The 18,134-nt window shown below is 36.9% G+C and overlaps 1 protein-coding gene across 4 annotated transcripts in view; it reads left to right on the top strand.

Annotated features, from left to right (window-relative positions):
- The window catches only part of IL1RAP (interleukin 1 receptor accessory protein), a 144,816-nt gene that overhangs the window by 44,202 nt on the left and 82,480 nt on the right, over positions 1-18,134 (top strand). For all 4 annotated transcript variants that reach the window (XR_010584867.2, XM_065539712.2, XM_005545406.5 and 1 more), the window contains exon 2: positions 6,040-6,104. Coding sequence is in view for 3 of the 4 variants with exons in the window: in XM_065539712.2 (XP_065395784.1) it covers positions 6,041-6,104 (64 nt within the window). In the remaining variant the exon portion in view is untranslated. The remainder of the gene's footprint in view (positions 1-6,039; positions 6,105-18,134) is intronic.

Below are 18,134 nucleotides of genomic sequence, written 5' to 3'. Positions count from 1 at the left end.
CCCTTGGACAAGTATCTAAGAGTGAGATCACTGGGTGATATGGCAAGTTTATGTTTAACTTCGTTAAGAAACTGTTAAGCTGTTTTCCAGAGAGGGTGTATGGACATTTCATATTCCACCAGTATGAGAGTTCCAATTGCTTTGCATCCCCTTCATCACTTGGTATTGTCAGGATTTATTTTTTAATTTTAGTCATTCCGAAAGGTGTATTGTAGTATCTCCCTGTGGTTTTAATTTGCATTTCCCTGATGGCTAATGACTTTGAATGACTCTTCATGTGTTTATTTGACTTTTACATACCCGTTTTGGTAAAGTGTTTCTTTATGCCTTCAACGTTTTAAAATTGAGTTGTTTCTTGTATGATTCCTCCAACTTTAGTCTTCTTTTTCAAAACTTTTCTCAATGTCTTAGGGCTTTCTATTTTCATATAAATATCAGAATCAGTTTCTCTATAACTAGAAAAAAATCTTTCTGGGATTTTGATTGGAATTACTAAATCTGTAGGCCATCTTGGAGAAAATTGACTTCTCTATGTTGAGTTTCTCAGTTCATGAATATGGTATGTCTCTTCTATTATTTTCTAGTACCATTTTAACAAATTACCAACAACTTAGTTGCTTAAAAAACACCCATTTATTGTTGCACAGTTTTTGTGGGTCAGAAGGCCAAGAACAATGTGGCTTCGCTGGTTCTCTGCTTAGGGTTTCATAAGGCTAAAATGATGGTGTCAGCAATATTGTGTTCCTTTCTGGTGACTCTGGAGATGAATATATTACTGGACTATTCAGGTCATCTGTTTTATCTTAGCTGAGCTATAGTAGTTTGTGGTTTTTGAGATATTAGTCCATTTTATCTAAGTTGTGGAATGTATGAACCTAGAGTTTGTAATATAGCTGTATGACTGTTTTAATGTCCCCGTGATCACTAGTCATGTCCCATCATTGATTTCTACTTTTAGTGATAGTACGTTTTTTCCTTACTTAATGTATCACCTGGCTTGGGGTTTATGTTTTATTGTTCTTTTCAAAGAACTAACTTTTGGTTTCTTTATTTTTGTATATGTATATATTTCCTGTTTTAAAATTATTTGATTTCTACTCTATAAAATTGCCTTTATTATGCTTGTTTCATTTATTCTTCTTTCTCTAGTTTCTTAAAGTGGAAGATTAGATTATGAGCTTACCATCTTTCTTCTTTTCTAAGATAAGCCTTTAATGCTACAAATTACTCTCTAATCACTACATTAGCTACATCCCACACACTTAGTATGTTTTATTTTTATTTTTGTCAAGTTAGAAGTATTTTCTAATTTCCCTTACAACTTTCTTTTTGACCCATATATACTTTATTTTAACACATATATTTTAATTGTGAAATGTCTGGAGATTTTCCTATTATCTTTCTGTTATTGATTTCTAGTTTAATTCTATGGGGAGAGAACATACTTTGAATTCTTTTAAATTTGTTAAAATTTGATTTATGATACATGATATAGTGTATCTTGGTGAATGTCCTATTGAAAAGAATGCATTATTTTTTACTTTTAGAATCCTCAAACAGTGGTTCCATGTAATATGCTCATGTTTTATAACTGCATTCATTGGGAAAGACAGGAGGAAGAATATTTACTTCATTTTACCCCAAATCAGAGCCTTTCATGTCACTTTGCTAAAGTTTTCATTTACTGATAAATATTGTATTTGAAATGTTCTGCACAAGGATCCTATTTTCAAAAAAATCCCTATAAACTCCACAAAAGATTATGAAAATAACTCTTATGTCTTAATAAATGCTATCCCTTTTCTGTAGAATGGAATAATTAATAGCTTTTCCTGTTTTCTTTAAAGGCTTGTTTATTGTGTCTTAGGTAAGCACAGAATGCAAGACCTACTCAGACTTTTTGCAGTAACTTAGAGAAAACAGAAGGAAAGATCTGAATGGGAGTAGGGCAGGATCGGGACTCAAGGAAGTGATTTGACTACAGGGTTGACCTTTCATGGGGATGGCCTTCTGGGGTGTTTTCCTTGGCGTGAATGTCCACGTTTTCAAAACTGTGAATGTTCATAGTTTCCAGTGGGCAGGTCATAGGAAAGGGTGTCAGTCAACCATGGCAGGAATGAAGCAGGTTTAGGAGTTTCATGGTTATAGGAGGTTTATCTAGCTGACTGCAAGCCTTTACAGGGACGCAAGGTAGGCTCCTGGAAGAAGGTGCTGACGAGCACCAGGTTGAAGGCCTGAGTGGGTGTTTTCTGAGTATAGAGCTATATATGGGATCAGGAAACTGAGGGACAAATCCAGTCCTGTGACCTGGTGAAATGCTGCTGTGCGGAAGGCAGGCAGAACAAATGGTGATTCAGGGCAAATCCCACCCTTGGGGCAGCAAACCTGGTTTCAGCCTGTCACCTGCTGGCTAGATGAGAGAATCTAGTGGTCACATTGAGGCGATAAGGAGATGCTAATGATGACCAAGTCTAGAGAATGCAGACAATACAAAGTTTCACATGCAGAAATAGATGTTAAGGTGCTGAGTACATGTTAAGACACATCTTCAATATTGTTGTCGATTACAGAGAACTAAGTACATTTTAAATCTTCTTGCTAAATGATATAGGCATTAAAGTTGATATACTGGGAAAAATGGGATTAAATGTGAGAGATGTATCAACACGTAAGGGAGGGAGTATGAAGATTATCATGCAGCAAATAAAATGGATAATGCAGGAAAGGCATTTCCATTGTGGGTTAGAATCATCTGAAGCAACAGCAGGGTCTGTTAGGCCCCATCGCAATAATCTAAAGCTAAGCTCTAATTTAGACACCGAGAAACTATGTTTATTACCCATGTCCCTTTGCTTTCTGACAGTTTCTCCATCTCTGACCCAGCACCCTCTCACTCTAAGACGCAAGAACCAAAAGTGTACTCTTTACAATACAATTCTAAGGCTGAATACTAGACAGTGCTAAATGGCCCAGCATTCTCTGAGAGGTTTCAGATCAGCCAAGCGCCTCCCAATAATATTGATACCTTCAATCTGTCAAAACCAGCCTTCTCAATCACATCTCCTTTTCAGTCTGCTTTATTCTAATTCATCACAGGGCAGGACTGGCCCTGGATGTGTGTTTGCAGACAGGTGATCTGTAGATTAGCTTCGCCTTGGTGACCTGACTCTTTGCTGCCTTCAGCATAATCCAGTTACTCTTGGGAATATCAATTAAGGCCCTCAATCACACTAATTAGAATGTCTTCTAAATGTTGCCTTAGGAATTCAGCAGCTTATAAACAGGCAAACTGGGAAAATGTAGAGGTACGTGGGGGTTTTTAAATAGCCAACAGCAATTTGGGAGGGCGTATTGCTTTAGCATGGCTGAGAAGTGGGCCTGAAATTATGGTTCCCTGAATGCAATGAAATCTCTCGTTGCTCTTTGCTGGCAAGTTTAATGCAGAATTATTAATTACATTTATTAATGACTTGGATGAGGATATAGGTTGCATGCTGATCAAGTTTGTAGATGTCACAAAGCTAGGAAGATAGCAATTATTGTGATAACAGATTCGGGAGCCAAAATGATTTCAAGACAGAATTTAGCAGCAATCTATCCAGTACGTGCCTGGCAGTGTTCTATAAAGTACAATTTGATGGTCATATTGCTCCTCTACTCAGAAAACTTCAGTGACTCCCTATGTGCTGTTTAAGTTAAATCCCAAGCCCTTAGCCTGTTATTTAAGGCTTTGCCATATTGTGATCCTACCACTGTCTGCTTTCCAACAAAATCTTCTGTAGTTCTTTTTCTAATACCTTGTGCTTGAGCGAAACTCAGTTCTTTTTATACTATTTTCTATATGTGTTCTATGCCTTCACTACCTTTGAGCATTATTCTCCACTAAAAGTTTCTTTTTCTCACATGTTCCTTCTGCCTCAAGTCTAAGTATCCAAACCAGTTCAAATGTCACCTCTTGTGTTTCGTCTTCTTTTATTGTCTTGGCTGGAGTGACCTCTTTCCTTTGCTAATCTTCAATAACACTTATCTGTTCCTCTCTATTTTTATCACTTTTTACTTCATATTGCAGGGTTTTTTTTTCTTTTGCACATTTTAAGTTTCTGTTAGACCCTGCCTATGAGAGAATTTCTGTCTGGCAAGTCTTTTTATCTTGTGAGGGTCTCAGGATGTGTGTTCTATACATAGTTGATGATACTAAAGTGGCTTACTTGGGGTTCATCTTTATTTTGGAAAAGTGCCTTTAGAGAAGATCCTATATTTTTCTCACCAGAGGCTTCGTAGCTATATCATAGCAACTTGGAAACTCAAAGGATAAATCCTTGAGGGGATGGATATTCCATTTTCCATGATGTGCTTATTTCACCTTGCTTACCTGTATCAAAACATATCTGGTCCATATATATGTGTGTGTGTGTGTGTGTATATGTATGTGTATATATATGTATATACATACACATACACGCGCACAGGCACACACACACACACATATATATACCTACTATGTAACCACACACACAAAAAACTAAACAATTCGGAAAAGAAGGAGAAAATGCTCAATACATGTTTTATTGAATAAATGAAAGACTGATGGAGAGAAAAAGATTTCCCCAAGGTCATAACATAAGAGTTGGAAGGAGGAGGTACTGGGAAGAAAACATCATTTAATTTATCAGATGAAACAATAGCTTGTGATATGACGAACTCTCCTGTGATTTGTGTACAACCAGGCTAAAAAAGGAAGCATGAACCAGAGATTTTTGGAGAGGTGTGGTCAATAGAGGTGATGGGAGTTGGAAGCTTGCATCGTCCTTTAGGGTGGCCACACCTCTTAGATTCATTGTGTAGTTTATACCTTTTGTTATAGTTTAATGCTCTTAAAATTGGCCCATTTTAAATGATGTTGTGTGGTCATCTTATTTATCAAATACCTTTTTGATCTGTTCAAGCTGCTGCGTACTTGTGGTTGTGAAACTTGTGGCATAGGCTATTTGAGATAATAATCTTTGTAGTTAGTCTGATGTGGATATAAATCCCATCTTTGTCACTTACTAGAAGTATGATCTGGACAAGTTACCAAGACCTCTGCAAGCATTCTTATATGGCTGTTACCTTCGACACAGAAAGCAGAGTTCTTGAGCATGGAATTTCTGCATCATCTTCAGGTTTCAGTATTTATAACTCACAGAGGTTTTACCAGTGATCAGATATGTCTTGGGTAGTAGGAAAAGAAATACTTCACAGAGCTGTCAAATCTTCAGGTCTTTGGCATTAAATATCACACAACCAAATGTAAGGGTGTGGTTCATGCTAGTTGGCTGTTTCAGTTGCTTATCAATAGGAAGGCTAAACGTCATAGAAAGTAGACTCCTTCCCCATCATTTCTGTCTTCCAGTGAGAAGAGGGGAGCATGAACAGCAGGGAATTAGATTTATATATTTTCCTTAATATAAATTCAGAGTGTGGTAGATTGCAGACAAAGTCTGAATCTAGGATTTCTAGACTTTCTATGTGTCTACATGTCACTAAAAGGGAAAAGTGCCTGGATTGTAAAGTATTCCAACTAGAAAGGGAATACAAAGAGGGGTAAGACGGTTGAATTTATCTGCTAGAAATGTGAGTCCTGGTCAAAAAATCCAGATGAATATTTTTTAAGTAGGCAGTTATAGTTCAGTGAAAAAGAGAGAGTTGTTGAAGCAGACAGCTGGAGTTTGATCATAACTTTACCACTTTCCAGCAAAAGGATCATGTTTATGTTATTTAAACTTGTCTCTAGCCAAAGGATCTTGGTTATGTTATTTAAACTTGTCTATTAAATTTCTTTATCTGCATACAATATGGGAATTGAAAAACAAACAACAAAAAAACAAAAACAAAATAAAACCTGTCTTATTGGTTGGTTCTGACAATGAAATTTGTTAATATTGTAAATTCTTAGAATAGTCCCTAGTCTATAATCAGCATGCATGCGTGCTAGTTATTATTATTTAAGCACTTGGAAGTAATAAGTGATTTCCCTTATCTTTGTATTTATGTTTACAGGATGACACTTCTGTGGTGTGTAGTGAGTCTCTACTTTTACGGAATCCTGCAAAGTGATGCCTCAGGTAAGTGAATGGCTTTTGACAATGTATTAAAATGCAAGTCATGCATAGGGTAATGAGTCCACTCTTCCTGAGAATGAATTTAAATAAACATAATGGTATTCATGTCCATTGTCTTCTACAGTAGCAAATAATCATAGAGCAGAAGAATAATAGAATTTCGGTGATGGAAAGAACCGTTGCTGTCTCCAGTCTTCATGGGATAGAGTACATAGGAGGCATTGGGCCTCTGTGTTTAAACACAGGAATTTTTCATTACCTTCACACTCAGCCAACTAGAATATTGTTTTTTTGTTTTTTTTTTTTTTTTTACCTTACCTCAGGTCCTATTGGGGAAAAATTGAAGTGATAATAGCACAATCTGTTTTTCAAATTTGAGCCAGAGGTGGAGAAGGTAGCAGTGGTAATAATCCATTGAGATGTTAAATAAAATAATGAGTTTTGGTCATATGGTTTCTATATAGGAAAAAAAAAAAAGGGATCTGTCTTTAGACTCATTCTTTCCCGGAATGTTGCTTCATAAGAGGAACCAGCTAAGACCTTTGTAGAGTTTGAAAACCAAACTCAGTCATCATGGGCCTGGATCACATGAAATTAGAGATGGAAGAGACTTGCTATTTGAAATCCATCTTTTCAGATCTCCTCTTCTTCCCAGAATTATGCCCAAATCACTCTCTACCTCTGATTATTAATCATTAAATTTCAGCCTATGTTTTGGGACTAATCAAATTCTTAGAAAGATTTTAGTACATAAAACTGAAATTTGCCTATTTGATTTTAGTATCTAAAACTGAAATTTGTCTCTTTCCAAATATTTACTTGGTTCAACTGCAGGACTGAAACAAAAAAATGAAAGAAAGAAAGAAAGAAACAAAACAATTCAAAACCTACTGCAATGGTTCTCTAATTGCAATGAAGGGAACCTAGAGGTCCTCATTTTATAAAGCTTTTGATGTAAAATTCCCCTGAACACCATAAACCATACTTTCCATATCATTGCTTTAATTCCTTTTCTTTGTGAGAGGGCTTCCGGAATGTTAAGTTAGCTACCACATAACCAGACCTCAGTGTTCTGCAATATATGCCTTCAACTGTTTTTCATATGACATGGATTTAAGCCCTCCTACCATCCTGATCATCTTTTCTGGGTGCGTTTCAGCTTTTCCATGCCACATAAAACATTGTATTAGAAACCAAAAATAGCACTAAAGGAGTGGTATAAGTAGGACAGAGTACAGCTCAGTGCTGAAACCAGAGGTAACTTCTAACCTTGTTGGCCCTTTGGGGCTTCACAGAGGAATGGCTGTAGATAACCAGGGCTGTTATTCAGCGGGGATATACTAGGAGACAGCTCCCTGGCTGTTTAGTCCAGCATCCGTCCTTCTTGGTTAGGTGTCCCATTTGATAGGTGAGTTTCTTGATGTCCTGATTTTCAAATATGTTAAATATAATTCTTGGTTTTAGTTTGTTCTTATTTGATTTAGTCTATGTTTGAATGCTATCTGCTCACAGAAGCTTCCTTGCCTATCTTAACTAAAAATCCCCAGCAGTCACTCTCTCTCCCTCTATCCTGTTTTAGTTTTCTTCATAACACTCACATTCCCTGATATTATATTAACCTTCTTTCTTTTCTCTCCTCCTCCTCCCTCTTCCTCTTCCTCTCATTCCCTCCTCCTTTTCCTTCTTCTTTTTCTCCCTCAACTCCCTGTCCTTCCTCCTTTTCTACCTCCCTTCTTTCCTTTCTCCTCATCTCTTTTCCTTCCCCCTTCCCTCCCTCTGTCTTGGATTTTAAGCTGCCTGAGGGCAGGAACTTGTTCAGGAACTTTTGTTTGTTATCCAAACACTCAGAATAATCATTGACACATAGACACATAGCAGATGCTCAATACATAGGTGTCAAATGGTTGAATACATGTCCCTATACATCCCTTCCCCTGGCCCCAAACTATCCAGTTTTATAATGGAGCCTGTTTGGGTCCATGCCAGTAATTCACCATGTAGTTTTATATCCTCCCTCACCTTGAAGGAAGAGGGAGAGGTGGCTTTGTTACCGTTGCTGAAGGGGGTTCCGGAAGCTGGTGAGTGCTGGTGCCTTCCCAGCAGTCCTGGCCATGTTACTTTTCTGAACAACCTTTACTGTAATCCATCCACGGAGTCCCCAGCCCCCACCTCAAGTGCTGTTGGTAAGAGAGCTTTCTACCCAGGAACTGTGACTCATAATTCTGCTAGGGGAAGCTAACTTCTTGAATAAGATAAGTTCTCATACCAGCCACATTACGTCACCATGGGAGCAGGAAACATGTTGTAATCCCCTCAGCCCATCTGGCACATACTCATTTGCCTTCCTTATGAAGAGGTGTATTGTGTCTGACAGTGATGCCACTTCCTAGTTGGAGGGAGAGGAACAAAAAGGACATGTTGTTGACAAAAACGAAAAGAGCAACTGGCTCTGGGCTAGTGGGGGAAGAAAGAAATCATTACGCATCTTGAGGGATCAACCAACCTCTCTGCACATGAAAGTATTGCCTTTTACAAGGCATCTGTGGATGCTGACAGATCCGTTGGTCTTTCATGAGGCTCTCCCTGTGCTCAGGTTCCCATCTCAGTGGAAACACAGGTTGATGTGAGGAACAAAGCAGAAATGTTCTGAAAACCCTAAAGCAATCTACGTGCATATCGTATTAGTAAGACATTTATTTTGTTCTAAGTCCTTCCATGTGGGCCTTTTAAGAGAATCCTCAAATATAAAAAAGAAACCTTAACAGCATAAGAACTTAGCGCCATGCAATGTGTTTTCACGTGCAGTGAACTGACCTTAAAGTCAGATGATTCTGACTTCCAATCATGATTTTTCTGGTAGCAGTACTGTGATCTCCTTATCCCCTCAGGAATGGGGAAGCAACATTTTCATCTTAGGTGATGATAAAAGCAAATGATTTTTTAAGAAAGCTTTATTTCCCTTTAAGGAATTAAAGCTTAGATAATTATAATAGCGATTCTATAATTATAATGTGCTAGTTATGTTAATAATAATAAAGCTCCCTTTGCTTAAAAAAGCAGTTTGCATTGTACATATTCAATGTCATTCTCACACCCAAACCGTGGGGTAGTCAGAGCTGTTGTAACTACCTTTGTTGGATAAGACAAGTTAGGATCAAATTACTTGGAAGTCACACAGCTATACTTAGCATGCTTGTGACTGCAACGAGTTTCTGGATTCCTGACATCCATATTATTTTTACTAAATATGCTCCAGTTGGGGTCTGTTAGAATATAAATGACTTAGAAAAAAGATTAAGATCTAAGGGATCACAGGTAATCATTTTGTAAACTGTTGAAGAACTACTCTGTGGTAGGTTTCCACGCTTTGTAGGTAAGGCACATATTTACACCCTTATCCTGCCCCCTCACACCACCGAAACATTTTCTTCAGGAGGAAAATGATTGTAATCGAAAATTCAAACTCAATATTCCTTTTTTTTTGCTTATTATAGTATTAAATATTTTCACTAATAAACTCGAAGAAGTTCTGTTTGTGAGACTTTGAAATGGAAACTTCAGCTCAATACATGTCTCTTGCTGTGCCTCACTGGCAGTGTGTCAGGAAGCTGAATTGTTAAAAGCTGCCTTTGGAGTAGAAATAAATTTTGGAACCTGTGATCCCAAGTTGAGGAGATAATAAAAATAGCACCGTATAGAATATAGTGAATTTTAAAAATATTACCATATCAAAATTATTTGCTGCATAAATCACATGAAAAAGAGAGTGCACTGCCACCCCAAAATGCAGGCACACACGCAGATCTTTGAAAAAGATTTTATTTCAAAGTCAACAGTTGACTGTGTGCCAGGTGCAGGGCTAGATTTCACATATGTTATCATTAACTTCACAGGGACCGTGGTGTAGGGGTAGGAGCTAGAGACTCTTCTACATGTTTGATGGTTTGAGAATGAAGATCCAGGGAGGTAGCTCAAGTGTTCATGATGGCATGCCTGATAGAGCTAGGCTGCCTTGACTCCAAACACAGTGCTCTTTTTTTTTCTTCCCATACTACATTGCCTTTCTTTAGGACTGTGCTCTGCTACTAGAAGTAAGGTCCTCTGATTCCTTTTCCATTATATTTTTACAAAATTTGTAGAGAATGGAAATCATCTTTCCAATTATTGGGAGTGAATTACACAATGCAAAATATATAAATAGTAAAAAGGACTAATTGAGAGATTTAAGATTTAAGTTCTGTTTTACTCTGTGACTTGTTTGATGACAGTAAAGAGGTCATTTCATCACTTTTTATCACTGCATCCTTATTTATAAACCAAGCCAACCAACCAAGCAATTAACAAACAATAGCAGCTGATCCCAATCAATTCCAGTTTCTTGGAAACTGGAATACATATGTAACAAACCTGCACGTTATGCACATGTACCCTAGAACTTGAAGTATAATAATAATAATAATAATAATAATAAAGTTCCTTCATAAAAAAATAAGTTTCTTTTCTGTTTAACTGATTAACTTTTTTTTTTTTTTTTATGAAGGAACATTATGCATCATGGACACACACAGGGTATACTCCTCCTATTAGCTACTTGAATTCTTTCTAATAACAGTGTTAACAATGATTTCTCTTCATTCTAAAGATCATGTGTTTGACATTTTATATCATCGAATCCAGGGTTAGAAAGAGGAGTTTCTTATTTTAAAAGTAATACAGTAAAGTTTGAGAGAAGGAAGAGAAAATAATTACCAAATAGAATTCTGTGAGAGCAGAGAAAGTTACCAATCCTGTCAGGAGATATTGGGGAAGACTTAATCATTGCTCCTTGCTAGGAAGAAATGCATCTCTTATTTGGGAATGAAATAGTTCATGGCAACTCAGAAGACAGTGTGAAGGCATTTAGAAGTCAAGCGAAAGGCAGGTTGGGAACAAATTATGCAGGAGGGGAATTACTTTAGGTAAAGAAAATGTCCACATTTAATGTATTTTGGTTATAGTTGGCTAGGTTTCTTTTCCTTTATTTTTTAAATTGTCTTATTTTTGCAAAGACATACAATATTATTAATTCTATGTGATGGTTCTTTCAACTTGTGGTAAGAATTCAGTTTGCTGTCAGCCCCACTGGCCTCATTTTATTTGAATATCCTTGCTTTAAAAACTCCATACTCAGATATACTTGTGACATTGCTTCCTGTCCCAGTTGCCCATGGCTAGTCACCCTGAACACTCTTCATTTCTATGTAATTTAGTCCAAACATTTGGAAAATGTATGAAGAATACTGTTTCATTTTATTCTTAGTCCTAAAGGTCATTGGAATTACAGAATTTCACCCTGTTGTCGTTTAAATGATGCCTCTCGGAAGCAGATCTCTTCACTTTTTTTTTTTTTTTAAGCTGTGTTTGTAGTTTGGAACACACTTATGTTTTAGTTACTTATATTTCCCAAGTGTGGATTTACTGTAGCCTGATTGAAAAGAGATTTAAGCACCATATAATTGGCCTGATACTGACTTTGCAAATACACAGCTTCTTGTATCACAGTGATAATTCTAAGTTTAGAAAAATGACCTGGTTCTTCTTTGCATGGCTGTGTTAGTTAAGGGATACCAGTGTTTTTGCAGGCGCTCCTGCATATCATTGTAGGTAAAAATGTTTGTTTTATAGGAATTTATTCTACCTTTTTGAGTTACCTTTGTTTTTGCTATCCTTTCCCTCGCTTCCCCAACCCTGAATATTCATTTCGACCATATTTTTAGGGACCAGGTTGCCACCTTAGTAGTGACTCACTGCCAAGACCAGTTTCTACCCATTTTTCTTTCACCATTTAAAAAGTTTCTTTTCTGTTTAACTGATTAACTTTTTAGAAAATAAAATATATACCCACCTAGGATAACAACACAATGATTGCTCTAGTTTTAAATCCACTGAGTGCTGCCATCTCTCATTTATTTTTGAGGAAAAGTGAGAAAATGGATACATTTAACAAATAATTTGGGAACTTCAGTCACCTTCAAGTACCTGCTATCCAAACATATAAAAGCTGATGTACAAAATTGCCTGGCTTTGCCTTTCTGTGTTTTAGAGACAGTAGGAACAATGAAAATGCAAGACAACTAAGACAATGAGAGAAAATAACTAAAATCATCACTTCCTCAACAACCTAGACCATATTCTGTTGTTTTTTTACGACATTCATTTCTCCTTCTACCACAGGAACCAAAATGCTTGGGATAGCTGTACAGTACTGGGAAATAAATATCACTTTTCTACAGTGTTTGTAGGGTCTGAAATAGTAGTTTAAGGCTCTTATCCATCAGCCCTTTTTTTTTTTTATTTTTTTTGCTTCTGAGATACTTTCATATTTATTTATTTATTTATTTTTTGAGACAGAGTTTTGCTCTTGTTGCCAGGCAGGAGTGCAGTGGTGCGATCTCGGCTCACCTCAACCTCCACCTCCCGGATTCAAGCGATTCTCCTGCCTCAGCCTCCTGAGTAGCTGGGATTACAGGCATGTGCCATGATGCCTGACTAATTTTGTATTTTTTTGTAGAGATGGGGTTTCTCCATGTTGGTCAGGCTGGTCTTGAACTTCTGACATCAGGTGATCTGCCCTCCTCAGCCTCCCAAAGTGCTGGGATTACAGGCTACTTTTGTATTTTTTAAAGTGCTCTTTAAGGTTTATAGTAGTGTTCATTTTGATATGTACATCAAGATACTGATGTTTACATTTCCCCCTTCACTTATATAAGAAAGTGTTACGGTCCCTTTGAGATTTGAACTTGCCAGCCAGTGCTAGCAAGACTGACCAATTGAGTCTATTTGCCAATTATGTTTCCTCAGTGGAACCTTCTCCAGGACTTACTGTATAAGTGTCGATACTCAAGAGGAAAGAAAAAGAAAACAAGCACATCTATCATGATTTTTTATATGTGTGATTTTTTTTCTATTAAATATTGCTTTTTATTAATTTATTATGCTGGGCTTTATTTTTTCGTAATCACTTACATTTACATAAGAAGTATAACCATGGGCCAGGCACTTTGGCTCATGCGTATAATCCCAGTACTTTAGGAGACTGAGGTGGGGAGATTGCTTGAGGCCAGGAGTTTGAGACCAGCTTGCACAAAATAATAAGACCCTAACTCCACACACAAAAAAAATTAAGAAAAATAGTTGAGTATGGTGATGCACACCTGTAGTCCCAGCTACTCAGGAGGCTGAGGTGGGAGGGTCACTTGAGACTGGCCGGTAAAGGCTAAAATGAGCTGTGATCACACCACTGCACTCCAGCCTGGGCGACAGAACAAGACCCTGTCTCTTCCTTAAAAAAAAGTACAACTATAGTTGAAGTATAGATCTTTATTATTATTACTAGATGAGAGGTTAAACCGTATTTGTCATATGTAAAATGATATTTTCAAGTATCTATACATTGTGGAATGACTAAATCTAGCTAATTAACATAGGTATTACCTAACATAGTTACCATTTTTGGAGCGAGAACACTTTAGATTCACTCTGTTATCACTTTAAAACAAGCTTGTCCAACCCATGGCCCACGGGCCCCACGAAGCCCAAAACAGCTTTGAATATGGCCCAACACAAATTTTGAAACTTTCTTAAAACATTGTAGACATTTTGTGATTTTCTTTTTTAGATCATCAGTTATTGTTAGTGTTAGCTTATTTTATGTGTGGCCCAAGACAATTCTTCTTCTTCCAAAGTGGCACAGGAGAGCCAAAAGATTGGACACACCTGCTTTAAGGCAAACAGATATACAAATTATTGTTCCCAAGTGGATGCCAACCATTATTAATTATTATTTACTGTAGTTTTGTTTGCCCTTTTTTTTCAAGGGGGAGAAGCCGTTCATTGTTTCCCACAGACTTATCTGATGACCAGATGCAAAAACCTACTAGCATTAAATTGATGCACCTGAGTTAACCTGAATGCCCTATTCTTCTCTAGATCCTTTGGGGCTTCAGAGTGTCCCAAAATTGCTTAATGGACTGATATTTGATTTTTAGAGAGAAAACATTAATTTTACTGTTATATTTTCAATGTTTTTTGAATTTTTAAATTTAACTGGTCATCTAGAGGAAACTGAATTTCTTATATGATAGATATTTTGACATTCACGGCTTGAGTCTGCATGTCTTTTCATCATTTTCTGGTGTCCACTCAAGGTAAAGGAAAATAAGAAAAAAGAGAAGAAGGGTAGAAAAGAGGAATAATGAGGCAGAGAGGAAGACAGAGAAGACCCTTTTTTAAAAGAGAGGTATAATAGGAAAAAGAGAGAGAGAGGCATAAAATGCAAAGAGAAAAATAGAGATAGAGAAAGTATTTCTAGGCGGATTTCCTGGATTTGATACAAACTCAGTTATATACTTTTTCAGATTACCAAAGAAACTAAACCATTTTTAATACCACATTTAAATACTACCCCCTTTTTTTCTGAGCTTTGCATTGAATGGTTTCCTTTTTGAACAGTTAATTTTTTTCTAGGTTTTTTGTTTGTTTTACAGTCTTACTCTTTCCCTCCTCTCTAGTGTATTAAAATGGTGAGAGAAAATAGAAACCTTAACTATTCCAGAAGTTTCCTTACGTCTAGTGCCCCTACAGCCATGAGAGTGGTCAGCATCTCCAGGGATAATGCTTTGTTAATCAGGATACTTTTGTTCTGAAAAAAAGTGTACAGCAGAGATGGTGGAGACTTAAAGCTTTGCACGCTCTTCAGGATAATGAAGGAAGAAGAGATGGCGGGCCAAAGTGTGAGACTCTGGACCCCCTTTTGCAAGTTTGTTAGTTCTAAGGCAGAAACAATCTGCTGCTGTTTGCAATTGACACTGAGCTGTGAAATGTTTTTGCTAGTAGCAGTGTGTTTCTTGAGGCACAGTAGAAACCCAACGAATCTATATTCAGGTCTAAGAGGAGGGTGTCGCTTTACTTGGAGGTTGATTGAAATCATGGAAATTGTGAATGGAGTAATTAGGAATCGGAAGTGTTGGAGGACTTCCTCCCTCCCGCTGCGTGCGGTATTCTTAGTGAAATGCTAAGAGGAATTTCAGGATGAAAGTGAGGACATATGTATACATAAAGTATAATAAAAAAAATCCACTCCCCCCCCCCAAAAAAAAGAAAGTGAGGACGGTGTCTTTTTTCCTGGTCGCTTTATTAAGGCAAACTTTTAGCTCTCTCACCTTTATTACTCTAAATATCCTGTTCTTAAAAAGGGTTTCTCCTCTCATTTATAATGCAGTAATAATTGATGACTACAATAATAGCCATGAAGCATTTTACAGTATTGGGTTTTTAATCACTAAAAGAAGACCATATAAGGCTAAACATGGCTTTAAATCTATTTTATTTTAATTCTCTGTAAAATGGTAATTACTATATAGTGGTAGGTAGGTATGTAATAGAAAGGAAGGTAGGTGAGGAAAGTAACATTCTTTGAATCAAGGATTATATTCATATAATATTATATTCATTTCTGAAAAGCCTCATAATTCAGAAATGTGTGTTTTCTTCTATCATTATAAGTTAGGGACTCCAAATTCAAAGAATTGAATTAACTTACCTCATATCACTATAGAAGTGAGTGGTAAAATTTATATTGCTGTTTGACTTTAAGATGCAGTGTCATTTAAAATATAACATGCTTTAATTGATGATATGGAACACACATATTTGAAAAGAAACGTTTAACCAGTTACCAAAACAGAATCTAATATGTGATTTTTTCATGTCGCAAATAGAATTTCGAGACGATTTGCTCCAGTCTTCCTGAAACATATGCATTACATTTTAATTGTGTATATTTAGATAATACACATCTTTCCAAGTTTATAAAAATTTTCTCAAAGGAAAGCAGTTCTATACAGGAATAAGATTGCAGATGGATGAAGGAAAGGTGGCTTGGTACAGATGCAGTGGGTTTCAGTGCAGTGGGAAGCTGTTAACTTTAGTATTCTGCAAGGTTGCTTTGGCATTATGCATGTGGCTTCCCCTGTGGCTAACTCAGAGATACTAACTCTAACTCCCTAGCTTTTGCTCCTTTTCCAATGACTCACTGCAGGCTCTATTCCTCCCCTTAGGTGTTAAGGGACTCAGTCAAGGATGTTTACATGTGGCTCAGAGATTTTTTTTTTTGGGTACCCAGCAGTGTAGAGTTCTAGAAAATTCTTTTCAGTTTACAAATGCCAGTTCTTTTCTGCTAGTCTTTGGCAGTGATTGGATGTGAACTGTGAAATTTGATTGTGGTTTCACTCCAAGTTCTATTTTATTTCTGGTGGAGCTGGAATGTTTTATCTTTCTCGGAAACGATCACTTTTTTGTGTGTATGGCAACAAAACAGCTAGAATAACTGTCACTTGGGCTCAGCAACTACACAAAAGTATGGGCTGGGGGCATTTTAACCAATCCATATTCATACACAGGTAAGCTATTTCATTTACTGCAAACTCTCCAGAATTGAAATCCCAGCAGATTTAATACACAAATCCTCTTCAGTCCTAGGGAAATGAGGTTTTAGTTTTTTTTAAACAGGCTGATTATTCATTTCAAAACATGGAATATTTTTGTCATAAAAGGATGATAAGTATTGCCCTCCTATTTTAAATATGTACCTTTGTGATTTAATAAAAACAGGTCAAAGTTCTGTATGACCTCCACATTTAGGGAGGTTGGTCCTTCATGATTAGATGTGAAACCCAGTTCAGCTTTTGTCTCCTGGACACCTGTTATGTGCAGCCCCTTGTGTATAGGGTAGGTAAAGATGAAGACATTGTACATGTATTCATTCATTCGTCTATAGTGTGTGAGTATGTGCTAGACACTGTGCTTGCCTATACTGGTAACCAAAATAAAAATTATCTTTGCCCTCATGGAATTCACAGTCTTGGGGATGGCTTCAAGTATTTTCTTACTTGAAGAACATAAGTAAGTAAACACATTTTTATAAGAAGTTCTCTATAGTTATAAACAAGGCATTATATTGACAGAAAGTAATGGGATATTCCTTTCCTTACCCCATAGTGAAGGAAGATCTGTTAAAGAATATGCTATTTAATTGAGAACTGAGGGATGAGAAAGAGCCACCTTGAAAGGCAGTGGCATGAGATGTAGGCCCTGGGTTGCAGGAGCTTTGAGAACTATGGGGAAAGGAACATGGGGTGAAGAGGAAGACGTAGGCAGGGGTGCAGCACATACTAAGGGTGTTGATACATTAACTGCAATAAAAAGCCATTGAAAGGATTTGGGCAGGGCCTTTACCTTATCCAGCTAAGGTATTAAATGATCATGCGAGCTGCTATGTAGGAATAAGATTGGAAAAGATTTCTGTTTTTCCCAGTATGGCGGGCAAGGTCCTCTAAACACCCCTTTTGCTGTAAAGCAGCTAGAAATGCTGCATTTAAAAATAAATGTCATTTAAAATGAATTGCTGAGTTGGTAAGAAATCCTTAGAGGCCAAAATTGAAGTGAAAACAGGAATCCAGAAAAGAAAAGAAGCCAGCTCTGCAGCTGGCGGCTGCCCAGGGTAACATCCAGAGTCAGAGGAAGAAGATATATTTAAATGCTAGGACATTTGGATAATTTTTAGAAAAAAAATAGTTAAATTCCTACCTTGTACTTCACCTCAGAACAAATTGCAGTTGAATTAAATATTTAAATTTTTTTTATTATACTTTAAGTTCTAGGGTACATGTGCACAACGTGCAGGTTTGTTACATATGTATACATGTGCCAGGTTGGTGTGCTGCACCTATTAACTCATCATTTATATTAGGCATATCTCCTAATGCTATCCCTCTCCCCTACCCCCTCCTCACAACAGGACCCAGTGTGTGATGTTCCCCTTCCTGTAAAAAATAAATTAAACCCTAGAAAAAAATACATGCAAACATTTATTATAATGTTGGGATGGAGACATTTGTAGATATGTCGTCAAAGGTAGGCGTCAGCAAAGAAAGTTTGACATAATTGACTACATAAAGATTTTAAACATTAGTATAGCACAAAATATTGTAAGTT

Source organism: Macaca fascicularis, chromosome 2 (genome assembly GCF_037993035.2).
Source record: "Macaca fascicularis isolate 582-1 chromosome 2, T2T-MFA8v1.1".
NCBI lineage: Eukaryota > Metazoa > Chordata > Mammalia > Primates > Cercopithecidae > Macaca > Macaca fascicularis.
Note: the sequence above shows the minus strand (reverse complement) of the source record. Positions and strands in the feature narration are given on the sequence as shown.